The sequence below is a fragment of the Gekko japonicus genome, unplaced genomic scaffold (assembly GCF_001447785.1).
Source record: "Gekko japonicus isolate JY-2015 unplaced genomic scaffold, Gekko_japonicus_V1.1 scaffold761, whole genome shotgun sequence".
NCBI classification, from domain to species: Eukaryota; Metazoa; Chordata; class Lepidosauria; order Squamata; family Gekkonidae; genus Gekko; species Gekko japonicus.
This window is the reverse complement of record NW_015177030.1, coordinates 788,345-805,549: the sequence shown is the minus strand read 5'-3', so window position 1 is coordinate 805,549 and position 17,205 is coordinate 788,345. Positions and strand designations below refer to the sequence as shown.

Sequence of the window (17,205 nt, the reverse complement as noted above, 5' to 3'; positions counted from 1 at the left end):
GCCAAACCGGAGGAGGGCGGTGGCTGCGCGCCACCCTTGCCAGGAGGGCCGTCTTCCTGCCCAGAGGCTGCCAGGTCCTCCTGCGCCCCCTGCTGCTGGTGATGGGCAGAAGCGCCCCCTTCCTTGCCTGGTTCTGAGTCTGCCGCCTCCTCCTCCTCCGCCTCCTCCAGCCCACAAGGGGATTGTTCCTAACTTTGCCCTTGGGAGGGTGGGGCAGGCAGCCTTTCTGGGCCCAAGTGCCAAAGAACTTGCCATGCCCACCTGCGCGGTTGTTGATGTGGGAGTGGGGCTTGCCCAGACAAACTGGGTGAGTGGGTGGGGGGGGGGCACCCTGAGTCCCAGCAGCAGGCCTGCCAGAGCTTCTGGGGCTCACCCGCGTGCCCCCCCCCCGGCCTCTCTCCTTTGCCGGCTGGGGTCCCGGGCAATGTTCCCTCTAAGCTGTGGAGTCATGTGAGCAAAAATTCTACTTTGTGAGTTGCTGGCGTTAAAGTTGTGAGCGAGCGATTTGGCTGCTGCGTCAATTTAGTTTGCTCTGGAGCCCTCCTTCCTCAGCTAAGACAGAAATGTGTGAGCCGAAAGCTAAAAAACTGTGAGCTAGCTCACACCCACTCAGCTGAGAGGGAGCACTGGTCCCGGGGCTGCAGGGGCAGGGCGAGGCTGGTGCTCTTTCCTCACCCCCTGCCCCTGCCTTCTCCCCATGCCTACGAGCCAGCTTTGCCGCCGCAGGGCACGGCGGGGCGGGCCTTCCTCTGGGAGGAGGCCACGGGTCGCTCTTTTGGCCCCGAGTTGCGGCTTATGGGGACAGGGTGTTCTCGTGCAGCAGAGAAGGGTGACGGCTGAGGGCAGGAGTGGGAAGGAGGGACCCTCCAGGTGGCCAGAAGGGGTTTCGGGACATCGGGGGCCTGTGAACTTTTGCCGTAGTTTTTCCTACGAGTTCCAAACTCCCTGAATCACATAGAAGACCCTGAAAAGAGGTGGGCAGCAGCTTGTGCCGAAAGCGTTGAGGTGGGAGTGGGCCTGCCCCGCCTCGCACCTCCTCCAGCCCCTGATCTGCGGGGGTCCCCAGTCCGCTTGCTCTGGGGGCTCAGAGTTCAGTCTCTGAGCATGTGCAGGTGCTGGTTCTTTAGCCCCCAGTGACCCCCCCACACGCACACACAGATCCACACATGCCCCACACTTTCAGGGCTGGAGAGGGGAGCGTTTGGAATCCTTGAACCTGGCACTCTTGTCTTCCAAAGAAGCCAGCCTTCCTTTTTGAGTGCAACGGATTCCCGACTGGAAGAAAAACCAACTCTGCAGCAATGCTCCCTCTAAGCTGTAGAGTCTTGTGAGCAAAAGTTCCACTTTGTGAGCTCCTGGCATTAAAGTTGTGAGCGAGTGATTTGGCTACTGCACAAATTAGTTTGCTCTGGAGCCCCATCCTTCCTGAGCGAAGACAAAAAGGTGGGAACCGGAGGCTAAAAAACTCTGAGCTAGCTCACACTCACTCAGCTGAAACACTGCTCTTCAGGTAGCCCAGACAAGCTGCAGCCAACAGATTCTGCTGATACGCGTCATTCAGGCCTCTGGTTTTGGCGGCAGACTCCAGAGCTGCAGAATTGCCTCCATCCCCTCCTTTGCCCTAGTCGTGGTTAGATGTGTGAAGGCCTGGAGAAAAACCGGGAAAATTTGGGGGAAAACCATTTTTCCCCACGTTTTTCCTTGAAGCCTTTTTTGTTTTTTTCCAAAAAATTGGAAAAATTGAAAAAAGAAGAGAAAAGGGGGAAAAATCATTATGGAACGTTTTATTTTAACATGATGAATAAAATATTTTAAGAAAAGGTGTTCAAATATTTCCCAGATCATTTCTAAAAAATGCGTATGGTATCAGATTGATCTAATTTCTGTGCACTGAGGACAAACAAGTCCTAGGTTACCAACTGAACTCTCCAATGCAAGAACAAGATGCATTTCTTCCTTTAGGAGGTGCTATTGTCACAAGAAAAGAAAACGGTTTCAGTTTTCTTTTTGCACGTGGGTGGGTATTCTGTTTGTAATAATTGTTTGGATACACTATATTTTTAATAGGCTAGTTGTGATAATTTCATGCCAAGTAAAAATGTCCATAGTCATATTTTATGTTCCTAAAGTAACAGAATGACTTTCAGTCTGGAAAAGACAAAAGAAATGCTAATGTGGGATTCTTTTCAATTTTCCCAAAAATTTCCGTTTTCCCCCCGGAAAAAAATGGAAAAAAACTGGGGTTTTTCCCCGAGCTTCAAAATTTCCAGACATTTTACACTTCTAGTCATGGTGGGATCCTTCTCAGAATGAACCTCCAGCCCACAGCCTGGGAGGGCCAGTGCACAGAGCCGTGGGGGTCCTGGACCCAGCCTCCCCAGCAGCCTCGGCCAGGATTCCCCAGCTCTTGGGGGGGGGCACGGAGTCAATAAAGCACCACCAGGCGGTGTGATTGGCTGGCTGAGTGGAAGCAGAACGCCCGGCTCCTCTGCCAGCCCTCTTTCCTGTGTGTGGCCCACCAGCCCCAGCGCAAAGACGGTCCTCTCTCTGCCCCACGGTCAGCCAATCAGAGGGTTTGGGGCAACAGCTGGAAGAAGTGGTTCCCCTCCCCCTCGCCCCAGCCGAGCCCGCTTCTGTCTCTGTAACCCCTTGCTTCTCTCTCCTCCGCAGGATCCTGCTGGCATATTCGAACTGGTGGAGGTGGTGGGCAATGGGACGTACGGGCAGGTCTACAAGGTGAGTGAGTGCCAGCGAGCGAGGGCATCCCGGCCCCTGGGCCCCGGCAGCTCCTCTGAATGGGGACCCGGGTGGCTGCAGGCAAGCAAGGAAGCGGTGTGTGTGTGTGTGAGAAGTGTGCCATAGCGAGGGCCCCCTTTCCCGGACTCTGAAGGGGGTGAGATGCCAGCCGGAGGGAGGGAGAAGAGGTTCTCTGCAGCGGCTAACATGTGCTTCTTCTACCCATAATGCCCTGCTGAATGTGTGCAAGCTACATTAACATAAAACGCAGGCAAGCGTTCCCAATGTGACATCTCTCTCACACAGTAGGTGATGCAAACAGCTTTCTTTGCCTCATGGTATACAGATGTGTGCACAGTCCATGTGTTGCGTGTGTAGCAGATATAAAACCATAAATTAGTCCATTTCCAAACACCTGACCTCCATTGTGATATTAAGGTCACAATAGGATTGGGAAATTTCAGTTTCTATCATTAGTTGTCCATGAAGCTCAGTAGGTGAATTTGGGTCACTCAGAGTCTTTCAATCAAAATGACCAAACAGATTGTTGTGAGGTTGAAACAGAGAACTTCTTGGATGCAGGACACCATACAATTATAAGACATCTAGATCTAAGGACAGACCACCTGGTCTAGTGTCAATAACAGTAAAAAATAACAAGACTCCAGTAGCACCTTCAAGACTTAGAAAAGTCTGAATCTAATATCAATAAGGACTTCATGGCCACCATGACTACTATGGGACTGTCCTAAATCACTATTGTGCTCTCACTAACAAGGAATATGTTGTATTTAGCTGTGGTGCAAACTTTGACACCAGCACAGTCACCAGGTGATCTGTGCTTAAGTGAATGCCCTCAGTTACTGGTGAAGTGAGCTCTTGACTGAATTGTCATAATATTCCCTGCTGTAGTTCATCATAATCAAAGCACCGTGCCAAACAGCTTCACACCTGCATGATAGCTTTCCAATTGGTACAACTTGTGGGGGCTTTTGGCCTCTCTAGGAACTAATCTTATTTACTGGAGAAGAGGCCGTATCTCCCAGTGTCACAGTTGTTCAAGCCATTAAATCAACCAACTTGTTTAGAGCACAGAATCACTTGTACCAGGGCAGATAGGCCATTGACCTGACTGGGAAACCAGCTGGTGAGTCCCTGTCCTGGAGAGCGGAGGCAATAGGAAGCTTCAGTGGTTCCCCTCGTCTGTTCCTTGGTTATGAGTGCCCTGGAAGATTTTATTTTAGTACGCTTTCAGTTCTGGGAATGTTCACAGCAAACTTTTGTTCAGAAAGAGGCTTCTTCCATCACCCACCATGTGCCACAGGCTGTGGTCAGACGTGCCTTTAGATCTGACTTAGCTGTGAATGCCTGGTGGATCTAGAGTTCACAATCAGACAGAAACATCTGGAAAAGGTCCCATAGTTGTCGGCACCCTGTGCGGCCCCAACACAGAAACGGAGTTAAAAGACACCAGGGAAAGTTCGATCCTAACATTTGCCAAATGGGCCACGGATGGATTTCCCCTAGTCCGATCACTCAAGCGTGCACTCAGGCCATCAGGATGGACTGCTTAGCCCATCCTGACTTGGCACCACTTCCCCCCCCGCTTAGCGATATGCACATAACCGCATAGTCGGTCCATGGAGAACTCTTCATGTGGGGGTTCAATTCCTCTTTTATGTGCATGCACATGAAAAGCCAAAAGAAGCCCACTCGCCGAGACATGCCATCTGATCACGCAGTGATGGATTGCACCCACAGGGAAACGAATTATACTGGGATGTCTGATTGAGCAACTCCATGCCAAATACTAACGGATGAAACAGGAGTGCTTCCTGACCGTGCCAAATGGCTCGAGAGCCAGTTTGGTGTAGTGGTTAAGTGCACGGACTCTAATCTGGGAGAATCGGGTTTTATTCCCCATTTGTCCACTTGCAGCTGCTGGATGACCTTGGGCAAGCCATAGTTCTGTCAGAGCTGTTCTGAAAGAGCAATTCTCAAAAGAGGTCTCTTAGCCCCACCTACCTTACAGGGTGTGTGTTGTGGGGAGGGGAAGGGAAAGGAATTTTTCAGCTGCTCTGAGACTCTGAACGAAGGGCGGGGTATAAATCCAATCTCCTCCTCCTCCTCCTCCTCCTCCTCCTCTTCTTCTTCTCTGACCGCAGCCACAAAGTGTTTTCTGCCAGCACTGAACAAATGCAGCCAGTGCAGGGTTTCAAAGAGCATGGCTACATGACAGGAGAGGAAGGATTATTTTGCTAATGGGGGGCCCTTAATTTGTATCTACCACCCCTGAGTTTGTCTTCAGGCATCAGAGTCCTTAATTTTCTTACATCAATAAACAATTATACAAAAAATATACCAACAAATATTTCTTAGAAAAAGCAATGCAGAACACAGGAAAGTATTCCATCCGTCATATATCATACCTCTAATTCAATTTAAACCAATTTTTTAAAAATTGCAGAGCAAAGAACTGAAGCCTCTTACCTAAGCCGCTATTAATAATATATTAATAATATAGCAATATATTCAGCCAGCCTTGGCTGGGAGGGCGGGGTAGAAATGTAATAAATAAATAAACAACTTTCATCTTACAACAGTCTACTCCAGGGGTCATTTCGTAGAAAAAGAGGTGCAGAAGCTCATTAGCATACCTCATTAGCACAACTTATTTGCATATGCCACACCCCCTGACATCACTGGAAGTGTGTCAGAAGGCAACACCCACCGCTCAGGCGCCACTGGACTGTTTTGGATTGCTAGCTATTGGGGGAATGTGCAGATCTGTCCTCGTAGAGGAGGGAGAGCTCGTACCTGAATAAAACTTGGTCTTTTTTGCCATTTTTTTTATTTTGTTGACGTTTATATACACAAACATTTCATCTGTTCCAGTTACATATAAATCAGAGTCATTCATCTCTTATTTTTTCTTTACAAGTTGGGGTTATTAGTTTTCTGTCAGTTTTTCTATCCACATATATACTTTTTCCCATCTCTTTTCATGTACCCTTTCATTTTTATTTTGCATCATTAGACTTAAGTTATCCATTCTAGCTAGTTCCAGTGCCCGCTTTCTTTCCTTTTGGGGGGGGGAACGTGGGGGGGGGGGGGCTCCAAAGCAAGGACTCTCTTCCTCCTGCTCCTAAAGGACCTTTGGGCTGACCGCCCTCCTCCCGGGGAAGGCCCAGCCCCAGCCCGGACGCTCTCCTGGGACTGTGGGGGGCGGGTGTGTGTGTGCCCACCTCCCTTTTAGCTGATGGCTGTGCCCCACTGGTGACTCTGGCTGTGGGGCCTGGGAGGGGCGGCCTCTGCCAGGGAGAATCCAGGCATGCGCATTTTCCCCGGATGGGTGTGTGGTGGGAGTTGGGGCGTCTGAGCCGTGGCCTTTCTGCGGGAGAGGAGGGGAGGGGGCTGAATCCGCCACGGGGGGAGGGTCTCCAAATGGCCTTCGCCTCCCTCCCCCCCAGCCAGCTTCCGTACAGGGGAGGCTGCAGAGCTGAGGTGTTCCAGATCGTTCTTGTTGGGGGGGGAGGCTTTTTCATCAAGAGTACTTGCTTGAAAGGAAGAGGGAGGCTGTTGCCAGGCAACGGCTACCCACGCCAGGCTGTGTGGCATCGCAGACAATGCCAGCGCAGGGGTGAGGGCAACAACAGGGGGCTTGCTATGCAAATACAGAGTGGCGCTCTGCCGGTCTCTCCCCCCCACCCTTTCCAGCAGCGCTCAAAGGGCCCCAGGGTGGGGAGGCGAATGCTGGCGGGCAGGCCGGGGAGGCTGCCCCTGGGGAGGGCTGAAGCAGAGAGACAAGCAAGCCCTGGCTGGGGGGGAGGCACTTGGGCCCCCCACGCTCCCCCTTGGCTGGCCAGCCGTGGGCCTAGCTGGGGAGAGCGGAGGCGGATCAGCCCCTCTCAGCCCAGGGGCAGTGAGACACGGAGGAGGGGCCCCCAGGTGGGGCTCTGCTGGCCGGTCGGGTTGTTTCTGCCCCGCCTTTCTCCCCAGTGGGGAATCAAAGTGGCCTACATCGTCCCCCTCTCCTCCAGTCCATTCTCACAACCACCCTGTGAGGTAGGCTGGGCTGGGAGTGTGCCTGAGGAGCACAGGGTCGCCCGCTGAGCTTGGCTTGCCCCCCCAGCCCTCCCCCCATCTGAGTCCAGTCCTCAAGCAAGGAAGCGGTGTGTGTGTGTGTGTGGTGTGCCATAGCGAGGGCCCCCTTTCCAGGACTCCGGAGGGGGTGAGATGCCAACCGGAGGGAGGGAGAAGAGGTTCTCTGTAGTTGGCAAGTGGGGAGTTCCCTCTCACCCCCAACCTTAAGCTCTGACGGAGGACAGGCAGCAGCCCCGGGGAGCCTTCCCTTGCCACGGCTGTGCCTCTTGCCCTGGAAGTGCCTCGTTCCCCTCTCAAGCCATCGGAAGCCCGCTGCTGCTGCTGCATCCCATTGACGCCCTCCTTGCGCTGAAGGAAGCCACATCCGGGCGTTCCCCCAAATCCGTGGCAGTGTGAAGCATTGCTGCTTGGGGGGGGGGGTCGCAGAGGTGGCTGCTGCGTGTGGTTCTGGGCAGGGTGTGGCCTCAGGCCGGTGAAGCAGCAGCAGCAGCACTGCAAGGGTGGCCTGGGCCAGGAAAGGGGCGTGGCTGGAGGATCGAGCACCTGTGTGACGTTCCCAGGGGCAGCGGGTCTGTCTGTGCAGAGGAGTCGTGTCCAGGGCAGGAGTCTCGCATAAGAACAGAAGGACAGAAGAGAAGCGCCAATGCTGGATCAGGCCCAATGGCCCACCCAGTCCAACACTCATTGTGTCACACAGTGGCCAGAAATACCAGGGACCACATCAGGAGGTCTGTCAGTGGGGCCAGTCCCCCCCCCACTGTTGCCCCCCCCAAGCACCAAGGACACAGAGAGCATCCCCTGCCCCTTGCATGCTTTGCTCGCACTCACCGTGGCTTGAGCGCCCCCCTGCACAGACCACGGCCAAAGAGAGGGTGGAGAGTCCTGCTCTGTGGCCCAGGTGCTCTTCCAGAAGTGGCACCCGTGGCTCTGCTTGGCGCTTGCTCTGGTCTTCCCCCCCCCCCCCCCCCCCCCCCCGGTGTTCCCTTTCCATCCCTTCCGCTGTTGCTTCTTCTCCGGGCAGCTCTGCTCCAGCGACAGTGAACTGCGGGCCTGGGGCAACTTTTGCAGCCTCGGATCTGCTGGCTGGCTGGCTGGGGAACCTCAGGAGAGCCCTGCTGGATCAGGCCAGTGCGGGTCCCTCTAGGCCAGCCTCCTGTCTCTCACAGCCTCCCACCCCTTGCCCTGGAGGACCAAGCAGGCAAGAGACAGAGGCCGAGGCCTTCCCCCAAGGCCGCCTCCTGGCTCTGGGACTCAGAGGCTGACTGCCTCTCTGGATGTGGAGGTTCCCTTTCGTCACCATGGCCAGTGGCCACCCACGGACCTCTCCTCCGTGAGGATCTCCTCGCCGCTGGTGGAAAAGCCCAGGCCCTGCGCCCAGAAGCTCCCGGGTTAAGCCCTGGCTCCAGGACCCCGGGGGTGGCCTGGAGGGCCTCTGCCCTTTGGAGGAGACCAGGCTGGCCCAAGTGGACCAGGGGGTGAGCCTGGAGGCGAGAGACCTCCTTACGTTCCGTCCTGAGAGCCCCGGAGCCAAACCGTGGGGGCTCCTGGATGTCCAGGGAAGCATCCCAGGTGCATTCCGGCTGGCCTTTGGGAGGCAGGAGAGGCTTCATGATGAGAGCCAGTCTGGTGTGGTGGTGAAGTGCGCATGGAGTGTGATCTGGGAGAGCCGGGTTGGATTCCCCACTCCTCCTCCACCTGCACCTGGCTGGATGGACCTTGGGCAAGCCATCTGTGATGAACTATGAAAAACCACTCTGAGGGGAGGTAGTAGCAGAGGCTCACTCTGATTGGTGAGTCGCCTCCAGGACAACGGAAGCATCCATGAGGGGGCTGGGGGGGAAGGAGAGCTGACAGTTGGAAGGGTGGTTGGAGGGGTTCTTTTTGGGGGAGAGAGTGAATCTAATGGAGGAGGGGGCCTTTTGAGTGGCTGCCTTCAGAGAGAAAACACTCAGTCTGGGAGACAGTGGCAGGATGTCCCAGAGAGAGGGGCAGAGCAGACTCCATTGAAGGGTTGTGTCAGAGTAAAAGGTCAGACCCAGGTTAAACAAGAGACATCCACTCACACAAGGGCTATTTGGTATTCAGAGCCTAATCAGGGGAACCCTAGTTTATTGGTTGTATAACTTCATTTGTTCGTTGCCAACTGTTTGCTATTATAAAACCTTTTCCCATTTCCCTGCCTTTCGTTAAGAATAAATCTTTCCTCGTATTTCATTTTTAAACCCTGCTATTGGTGCCATTCTTTCTTACCTGTCAGGAAAGGTTTGGGCTCCTGAGGTTCCCTTTACCTGAGAAGGGGTCCTCACACCATCGTTCTGACAAGAGCTGTCCTTGGAAAAGAGCCGTTTCTGTCAAGAGCTCTCTCAGCCCCACCTGCCTCACAGGGTGTCTGTCTGCTGTGGGGAGGGGAAGGGAAGGGAGTTTGTCAGCTGCTCTGAGACTCCCTTTGGGGAGCGAAGGGCCACGGGGCATAGATCCAATCTCCTCTCCTCTTCTCTGGTGCTCAGTTGCTGGAAGAGCTGCTTGGTGTGTGCGCACACCAGCTTCAGGGAGGGGGCCAGAAAGGCTGGAAGCCAGCCTTGGCCCCTGGCTCCCTCCCTCCCCCCCCCCAGCCCTGCTCTTGGGGCTCCACCTTGCCCAGAGGCCCTGCCACAGCTGTTCTCCACGGCTGCTGCTGGAAGCTGAGAGCCTGGGGAAGGAGGGGGTGTTGGGGGGGGGAGGAATCGTGGTCCAGCCAGTGATGGTGGCAAAGCAGCCCGGGCCAGAGGGTGGCATTGCTGGGCCAGGGCAGGGATGCCCGCGATACACCCCCTCACTTTCCTCTCCAGCCCCTTCCGACCTTCCGCACTGCCCACAGAGTCCTGGCTTGGCCCTCTCCTCCTGGCCGGCCTTTCCCAGCCTGCACCCCCTGCCCCTCGGTGGACCCGACCGGACCCATCTCGTGCCCCTTGGGCGGCAGGTGCCCCGCTGCAAGGGGCGGGCAGGGCGGAGCGCACCACGCAAGCAGGCCTAAGCCACGCCCCACGGGGGAGCAGGGGTGCCCCTCGCTGCAGCGGTTCCCATGGGAACGGAGGCCTATTCTGTGTGTGTGTGTGTGTGTGTCTGTGTCTGTGTCTGTGTCTGTGTCTGTGTCTGCTGGTCTCTATCCGTTCCAGTCCCTTTCTGAAACTGGGTCTTTTTTTTAAACGTCCAAACTCTTTACTCCTCTCAGCTTCAAGGTGGGCAAAAGCTCACCCAGCCTTCCCCCCCCCCCAGTGCCAGCTTCCTTCCCTTCTCTTGGGGGGGGGGCACCCGGGGGGGGGGGGGAGGGCTCCAAAGCAAGGACTCTCTTCCTCCTGGTCCTAAAAGACCTTTGGGCTGACCGCCCTCCTCCCGGGGAAGGCCCAGCCCCAGCCCGGACGCTCTCCTGGGACTGTGGGGGGCGGGTGTGTGTGTGCCCACCTCCCTTTTAGCTGATGGCTGTGCCCCACTGGTGACTCTGGCTGTGGGGCCTGGGAGGGGCGGCCTCCGCCAGGGAGAATCCAGGCAAGCGCATTTTCCCCGGTGGGGTGTGTGGTGGGAGTTGGGGTGTCTGAGCCGTGGCCTTTCTGTGGGAGAGGAGGGGAGGGGGCTGAATCCGCCACGGGGGGAGGGTCTCCAAATGGCCTTCGCCTCCCTCCCCCCCAGCCAGCTTCCTTGCAGGGGAGGCTGCAGAGCTGAGGTGTTCCAGATCGTTCTTGTGGGGGGGGGAGGCTTTTTCATCAAGAGTACTTGCTTGAAAGGAAGAGGGAGGCTGTTGCCAGGCAACGGCTACCCACGCCAGGCTGTGTGGCATCGCAGACAATGCCAGCGCAGGGCTGAGGGCAACAACAGGGGGCTTGCTATGCAAATGCAGAGTGGCGCTCTGCCGGTCTCCCCCCCCCTTTCCAGCAGCGCTCGAAGGGCCCTCCCCGGGGTGGGGAGGCGAATGCTGGAGGGCAGGCAGGGAGGCTGCCCCTGGGGAGGGCTGAAGCAGAGAGACAAGCAAGCCCTGGCTGGGGGAGGCACTTGGGCCCCCCACGCTCCCCCTTGGCTGGCCAGCCGTGGGCCTAGCTGGGGAGAGCGGAGGCGGATCAGCCCCTCTCAGCCCAGGGGCAGTGAGACACGGAGGAGGGGGCCCGGGGTGGGGCTCTGCCCCGCCTTTCTCCCCAGTGGGGAATCAAAGTGGCCTACATCGTCCCCCTCTCCTCCAGTCCATTCTCACAACCACCCTGTGAGGTAGGCTGGGCTGGGAGTGTGCCTGAGGAGCACAGGGTCGCCCGCTGAGCTTGGCTTGCCCCCCCAGCCCTCCCCCCATCTGAGTCCAGCCCTGCAGTCACGACAGCAGGCAGCTCCCCAAAGGCTCCTGCTGCTTACTGGAATCCCGGCACCCCAACTCCCACTCCCCCTCATAGCTGTGCAGTCTTGTGAGCAAAAACTCTACTTTGTGAGCTCTCCTGGCATTAAAGTTGTGAGCGAGCGATTGGGCTGTAGCATACCCGTTGCCCCTCCTGGTGGGGGGGGGGGAGCGGAGCGAGGTGGGGAGAGGCTGAACTTCCTCCCTGGCCTTGCCTTGGCCGGGGCAATCGGCCAGCTTGGACGGGCCTCTGGCTCCCTCTGCTGGGCTCTGAGCACGGTCGTAGGGATAATGCAAAAACTGGAGGAGAGGGGTCCCCAGAGAAGAGCTGTACCCTCCCTAATGGTCATCCGCATAAAGGTCAACCTTCAATTGGGCCCAGGTTTCTCTGTCCGTGTCTCAGGCCGTGGTACTCTCGGACTGATCCCGTCAGATTGCAGCCTCCCGCTTGGCTGAGTGGGGTGACGGAGCACGGCTGCCGAGGAACCTGAAAAGCTGCCCCCCCAATCTCTTAGTGGCACCAAAAGTATGATTGATTTGCTGGCTTTTTTCCCAGCCTGCCTTTTTCTATGAGACTGAAGGCAGATGACAGAATACCAGCCCCCCCCCCCCCCCCGGGCCCCCCACCATCCGGCAGCAGAGAGTGAGCAGCGCTTGGGGGGTGAGGACCAGGGTTCCCTCTAAGCTGAGTTACTGTGAGTTAGCTCACAGTTTTTTCGCCTCCAGCTCACAGATTTTTGTCTCAGCTCAGGGAGGATGGCTCCAGAGCAAACTGATTTATGCAGTAGCCAAATCGCTTGCTCACGACTTTTATGCCAGTAGCTCACAAAGTATAATTTTTGCTCACAAGACTCCACAGCTTAGAGGGAACATTGGTGAGGACCACAACATGAGAGAGCAGAGCAAACACAAGACTGCCTGAGCCCCAAGGCACACGGCGTCCCACAAACGGTGCCGACAGCAGGTTGGAAAGGTAGAAGATGATCCAGCAAGAGGATGCTGCACTGAACGACAGCTCGGCTCCTTCATAAAAGGGCCTTTCATTCCATGGCCGTTCCAACCCCTTTATAAGAACAGTGTCCTGGACATTTTGTTTTGCTCATTCCATGGACTGGCAAAAAAGCTGGACAGGCCGTACCACTAGGTGGGAGGAGGCAGCCCTTGAAAGGGGGAGAGGGGCAGAGGCCGTTGTGGACCCAGGGGAATGGAGCAGAAGAAGAAAAGAGATTGGATTTATACCCCGCCCTTCACTCGGGAGTCTCAGAGCGGCTCACAAACTCCTTTCCCTTCCCCTCCCCACAACAGACACCCTGTGAGGTGGGTGGGGCTGAGAGAGCTCTGGCAGAAACTGCTCTTTTTCAAGGACAGCTGTTGTCAGAGCTACGGCTTGCCCAAGGTCCTCGAGCAGGTGCAAGTGGGACTCAAGCCCGCTTCTCCCAGATGAGAGTCCGCGCACTTAACCACCACACCAGGAATGTGGCAGCCCCGGGAATGGTGTGGCCGGAGCCGGGCGCTGCCTGGCCTTGGAGAGGCTGCCTGGAGTCCTTTCAGTGGCTCTTCCGCCTCTTGGGCCTGAGCGCGGGGGGGGGGGGTGGGACGCTGGGGCCTCCGTGCAGTCCTAGAACAAGTCTGGCTGGGCTCTGTCTGTGGCACGGCGGGGGCAGGCGGGGCCAGGCGCGAGGGCCTTGCTGGCTGTGTGAATGCCACGTCCTCCTCCTCCTCTTTCCCCCCAGGGCCGCCATGTCAAGACCGGGCAGTTGGCTGCTATCAAAGTCATGGACGTCACTGAGGTATGGCCTGAGCAGTGTGTGTGTGTGTTAGTGAGAGAGCGCGACGGGTGTGGGGGGGGGGGAGCCCTTCAGTCTCCGGAGCGGCACTCAGAGGGCAGCCATGTCAGTCTGCAGTAGAAGAGCCGGATTCGAGTCCAGCAGCACCTGGGAGACCAGCCAGACTTTTTTGGGGGGGGATGATGAGCTTTCAAGAGCCGGAGATCCGTGGGTCAGATGTGGGAGCAGTCCCGGTTCCGTCACTCAGAGCCCACAGTCCCTGGTGAGGAGAGGCATGCCATGGTCGAGTGGCACTGAAGGCTGGAGAGAGAGAGAAAGAGAGAGGCCCGGCAGCATCATGGGGCGCATCCGCAGCGGCAGTAGGTTTCCGGTGGGGGGCGGCCGTCCAAGGCTGCAGGCCTGGGCTCGCTACCGTACTCAGCGGGATGCAGGGGCACCGATGGGCCGAAACACAGAACCATAGAATCCTTGAGCTGGAAGGGCCCCTACAGACGACCTAGTCCAACCCTTTGCCCAGTGCAGGACCAGCCTAAAGCGTCTCTGGCACTTCTCCCTCCCTCTGCCCCCCTCCCCCAAAAAAGGATGAAGAGGAAGAGATCAAGCAAGAGATAAATATGCTGAAGAAGTATTCGCACCATCGAAACATCGCCACCTACTACGGGGCCTTCGTTAAGAAGAGCCCCCCTGGGAATGACGACCAGCTCTGGGTGAGCAAAGCAGAGGGGGCCTTGCCCCGGCCAGCTCCCCCAAGTCTGCCTGCCTGCCGGGCTGCTGCTCGGGGGTGGCCAGGAGGGCCCCCTGCCTCGTGCAAAAGGGGCGCTGGGAGGCTCGTCAAGGTCAGCCGTGGGGTGGTGGTCCGGGCCCTGCGTGGCAAGGAGCATTCCGCTGCCTTTCTGTTTGGCGTCTCCATTTCTCCAGCCTTCCCCTCTCTCCCTCTGCCCCCAGCTCGTGATGGAGTTTTGTGGGGCCGGCTCCGTGACCGACCTGGTGAAGAACACCAAGGGCAACGCTCTGAAGGAGGACTGCATCGCCTACATCTGCCGGGAGATCCTCAGGGTACGACGGGCAGAGCGGCTGCGGCCGCCCGGGGGAGTGCAAGAGGCCCGGGGCGGGGGTGAAGGCAGAAGCAGAAGGGGGACCGGCCATCTGATGGGCTGGGGTTGCGGCGGCGGGGGGGGGAAGGGCTGCCTGAGCTACTTGGTAGTAGCTGCGTGAGACTCACCCCATGTGTGTTGATCCTGTTAGCTGGACCAGAGAGACCCAGACGTGTAGGAATGGAGGGGAGGCTGGTTTTGTATAAGGAGCTCGTAGTACGCTTCCAGCATTTGAGTTGGTTATCTTGCTGGTTCTCGTGGTTTGTTACGTTCTTCACAGTGTGCGTTATAAGCCACTCGTGAAGGCTTTGTGCCAAAAACGCATTTGGCATTCTGTTTTGTTTTATTTGGCATTGTGTGTGATCTTTATATTGTGTGTGCACCCGTTTGTTTTCCTGCTTTTGATTTCTTTACATATTAAATTAGTGGTGTTATGTTTTGTGTAGTTTCATCTATCTATCGCATTGTGCAACTTTTTCCTGGGTTTTGTGTGTGTGTGTGTGTGTGTGTTTTCTCAGCCTTTTTGGTTTATGCCATCTTGTCCCGACCTTGGCATCCAGTGGTGTCTCCCTCCTCTTCCCAGGGCCTGGCCCACCTCCACGCACACAAGGTGATCCACCGAGACATCAAGGGCCAGAACGTCCTCCTCACCGAGAATGCCGAAGTGAAGCTGGGTAAGAGAAAGGCTGGGCCCCGCCCCACAGCAGCCATACTTCAAAACCCGGTGGGGGAGCCCTTTGTTCCTCGGGGGCAGGGGGGGGCGGTCAGAAGTGACGTAGACTGTGCGTCCAGGGGATTTGTGTGCAAGGGCAAACACACACACACACAGGCGCGCATGCACACCCCGTCTCGCCTCTTCCTCAGTTGACTTTGGGGTGAGCGCCCAACTGGACCGCACAGTGGGCCGTCGGAACACCTTCATCGGCACCCCTTATTGGATGGCCCCAGAGGTGATCGCTTGTGACGAGAACCCCGACGCCACATACGACTACAGGGTACGTCTCTCCCCCAGTGGGGGCTGCTTCCCTCCCCTGCCCCCAAAGGCTGGCTGGGTGACGGGTGTAGAGAGACCCTCCTCCTCCTCCTCCTCCGTGTGCTCAGTGGGGCAGGAGTGCCGGATGGGTTTCTGCTTACCGTTAAGACAATGGAACGGTATGGGGGGGGGGGCCCACCGGCAAGTGCTGGAAGCAGAAGGGGGAGGCTGTGCCTTTGTGCCCACCTGCCTGCGCTTCCTCTCCACAGAGCGACATCTGGTCCCTGGGGATCACCGCCATTGAGATGGCCGAGGGAGCGCCTCGTGAGTGTCTGCATGGAAAGCCCTGCGGGGAGAGGGGCGGGAAGGGGGTGGCTGGGTGGGGTGGCAGGCTGGCGCTGAGGGTGTCCGGAAGGAGCTGAGCCAGGACTCCCGGGTGCTCTGGAAAGGGGAGGGCGCTCCTGGGGCCAAGGCCAGGAGCAGGGGGATGGGGGCGTCCCGGGGAAGGGGTCCAGGGCTCAGTCTTTCCCAGCAACGTGGGCCTTGGCCGATTGTGGGGATGGTTCCCTTCCTTCCTGGGAGAAGTGCTCTTATTTCTCTCTCTCTCTCTCTCTCTCTCTCCCCCTCCCTCCAGCCCTGTGTGACATGCACCCCATGCGGGCGCTCTTCCTCATCCCTCGCAACCCTCCGCCCAAGCTGAAATCCAAGAAGTGGTATGTGGGCTGCCGCCGCCAGCCCCCCCCCGGGTGCACGTTCTCGCAAGTCCCACCCTGACTGTCCCATGAAGGCTGAGCAGCAGTGGCTCCCTCCTGAGGAGGGGGAGAGGGGGGGCTGGGGCACAGCTGGGCACCCCTCCTGCGGCTTGGCCTCGCCCCACTCTGATGGCTCCGTCCGCTTCACATCCAAGTGCTGGAGAAGCCTTCAGTCCCAGACCCGGGGGGGGGTGGGGTTCCACTGTGCCGGCCCCCTGGGGAGGGCTGTTGCCTTTCGCGAATGAGCTGGAGTGGCCTCCGCTAAGACCTGTTCTTTTTTTTATCATTAATATTTTATGGGTCTTTAACAAACTTCAGTACATACATACAATTCATAACATTTCCAAACAGTTTCAAACTGCTAGTAGTTCCGGTATTAACTCAACCTGCTGTTAACAACCATTAATTCGTTGTCATATACTAAAACAAAGTTTGAAAGTATCAGTTCTGTTTAACGATTTAATTATGATAGTAAATCCTAACACTGTCATAGTCCAAATTGAATCAGAAACATAGGTCAACAACCATTCGTGGAGTTTCCTCTTGCGATGTGAGATAACCGAGTCTGGGGATCCGAATAGTGGGGGACAGGGAGTGACTAAAAGGACTGGCTATCCTTGTTAAATTATCTGTAATTTTAGCCATCACACGCAGGTTCCAGATCTTCTGCTGCCGTTGTGTGAGAGTAGGAGATTTTGGAGATTTCCAACTCAATGCAATTGTGTTTCTGGCAGCATATAGCAAAAGAGATACTTGCTCCTTGATGGAATAAGATTTAACTGTGGTTCCCCAGGTGTTTAATAAGAGGTCTTCTGGTGTGATGTCTAGATCTATATGAATCAATGATGTAATTTTTGAAATGACTGATTCCCAGAAGGGAATGGCTTTTGGACACACATAATCCAAGATCCGCCGTCTGAAAGCTGCTGCCCTTTTAACCAGAGAGGCTGGCAGCTGGACCTCTGGTCCCTTCTGAACGTGAGCTCCGCCCCCGCTCACCCAGGAGCCGCCTCTCCAGGCTTCCCCAGCACCTGTGACACACACACACACCCAGCAAAAGAGCCAGATGTGGGGAGGGGGAGGGGAGGGGCGGGGCACAGAAGCAGGGGAGGAGGGGAGATGCCTGTGCCCGAACAAACCCCCCTGCGGCTGCCTCCCCTGCAGGTCCAAGAAGTTCATTGACTTCATCGACAGCTGCCTGGTCAAGGCCTACACCAGCCGCCCCCCGACGGAGCAGCTCCTCAAGTTCCCCTTCATCCGGGACCAGCCCACGGAGCGGCAGGTCCGCATCCAGCTCAAAGACCACATCGATCGCACCCGCAAGAAGAGGGGGGAGAAAGGTGCGCGGGGGGGGGTAGAGGCGGGAGGGCGGGCCCGCGGCCGGCTCTCGGCTCTCTTCCGGGGG

General features: G+C 56.8%; 1 protein-coding gene across 1 annotated transcript in view; it reads left to right on the top strand.

Moving 5' to 3' along the window:
- The first annotated feature begins 2,667 nt into the window (after window positions 1–2,667).
- The window catches only part of MINK1 (misshapen-like kinase 1), a 32,270-nt gene continuing 17,732 nt past the window's right edge, over window positions 2,668–17,205 (top strand). Inside the window, exons 1-9 of the mRNA XM_015427913.1 lie at window positions 2,668–2,736; window positions 12,928–12,984; window positions 13,563–13,688; window positions 13,927–14,037; window positions 14,659–14,749; window positions 14,940–15,070; window positions 15,318–15,372; window positions 15,683–15,761; window positions 16,965–17,140. Coding sequence (XP_015283399.1) covers window positions 12,970–12,984; window positions 13,563–13,688; window positions 13,927–14,037; window positions 14,659–14,749; window positions 14,940–15,070; window positions 15,318–15,372; window positions 15,683–15,761; window positions 16,965–17,140 — 784 coding nt within the window. The 5' untranslated portion in view covers window positions 2,668–2,736; window positions 12,928–12,969. The remainder of the gene's footprint in view (window positions 2,737–12,927; window positions 12,985–13,562; window positions 13,689–13,926; window positions 14,038–14,658; window positions 14,750–14,939; window positions 15,071–15,317; window positions 15,373–15,682; window positions 15,762–16,964; window positions 17,141–17,205) is intronic.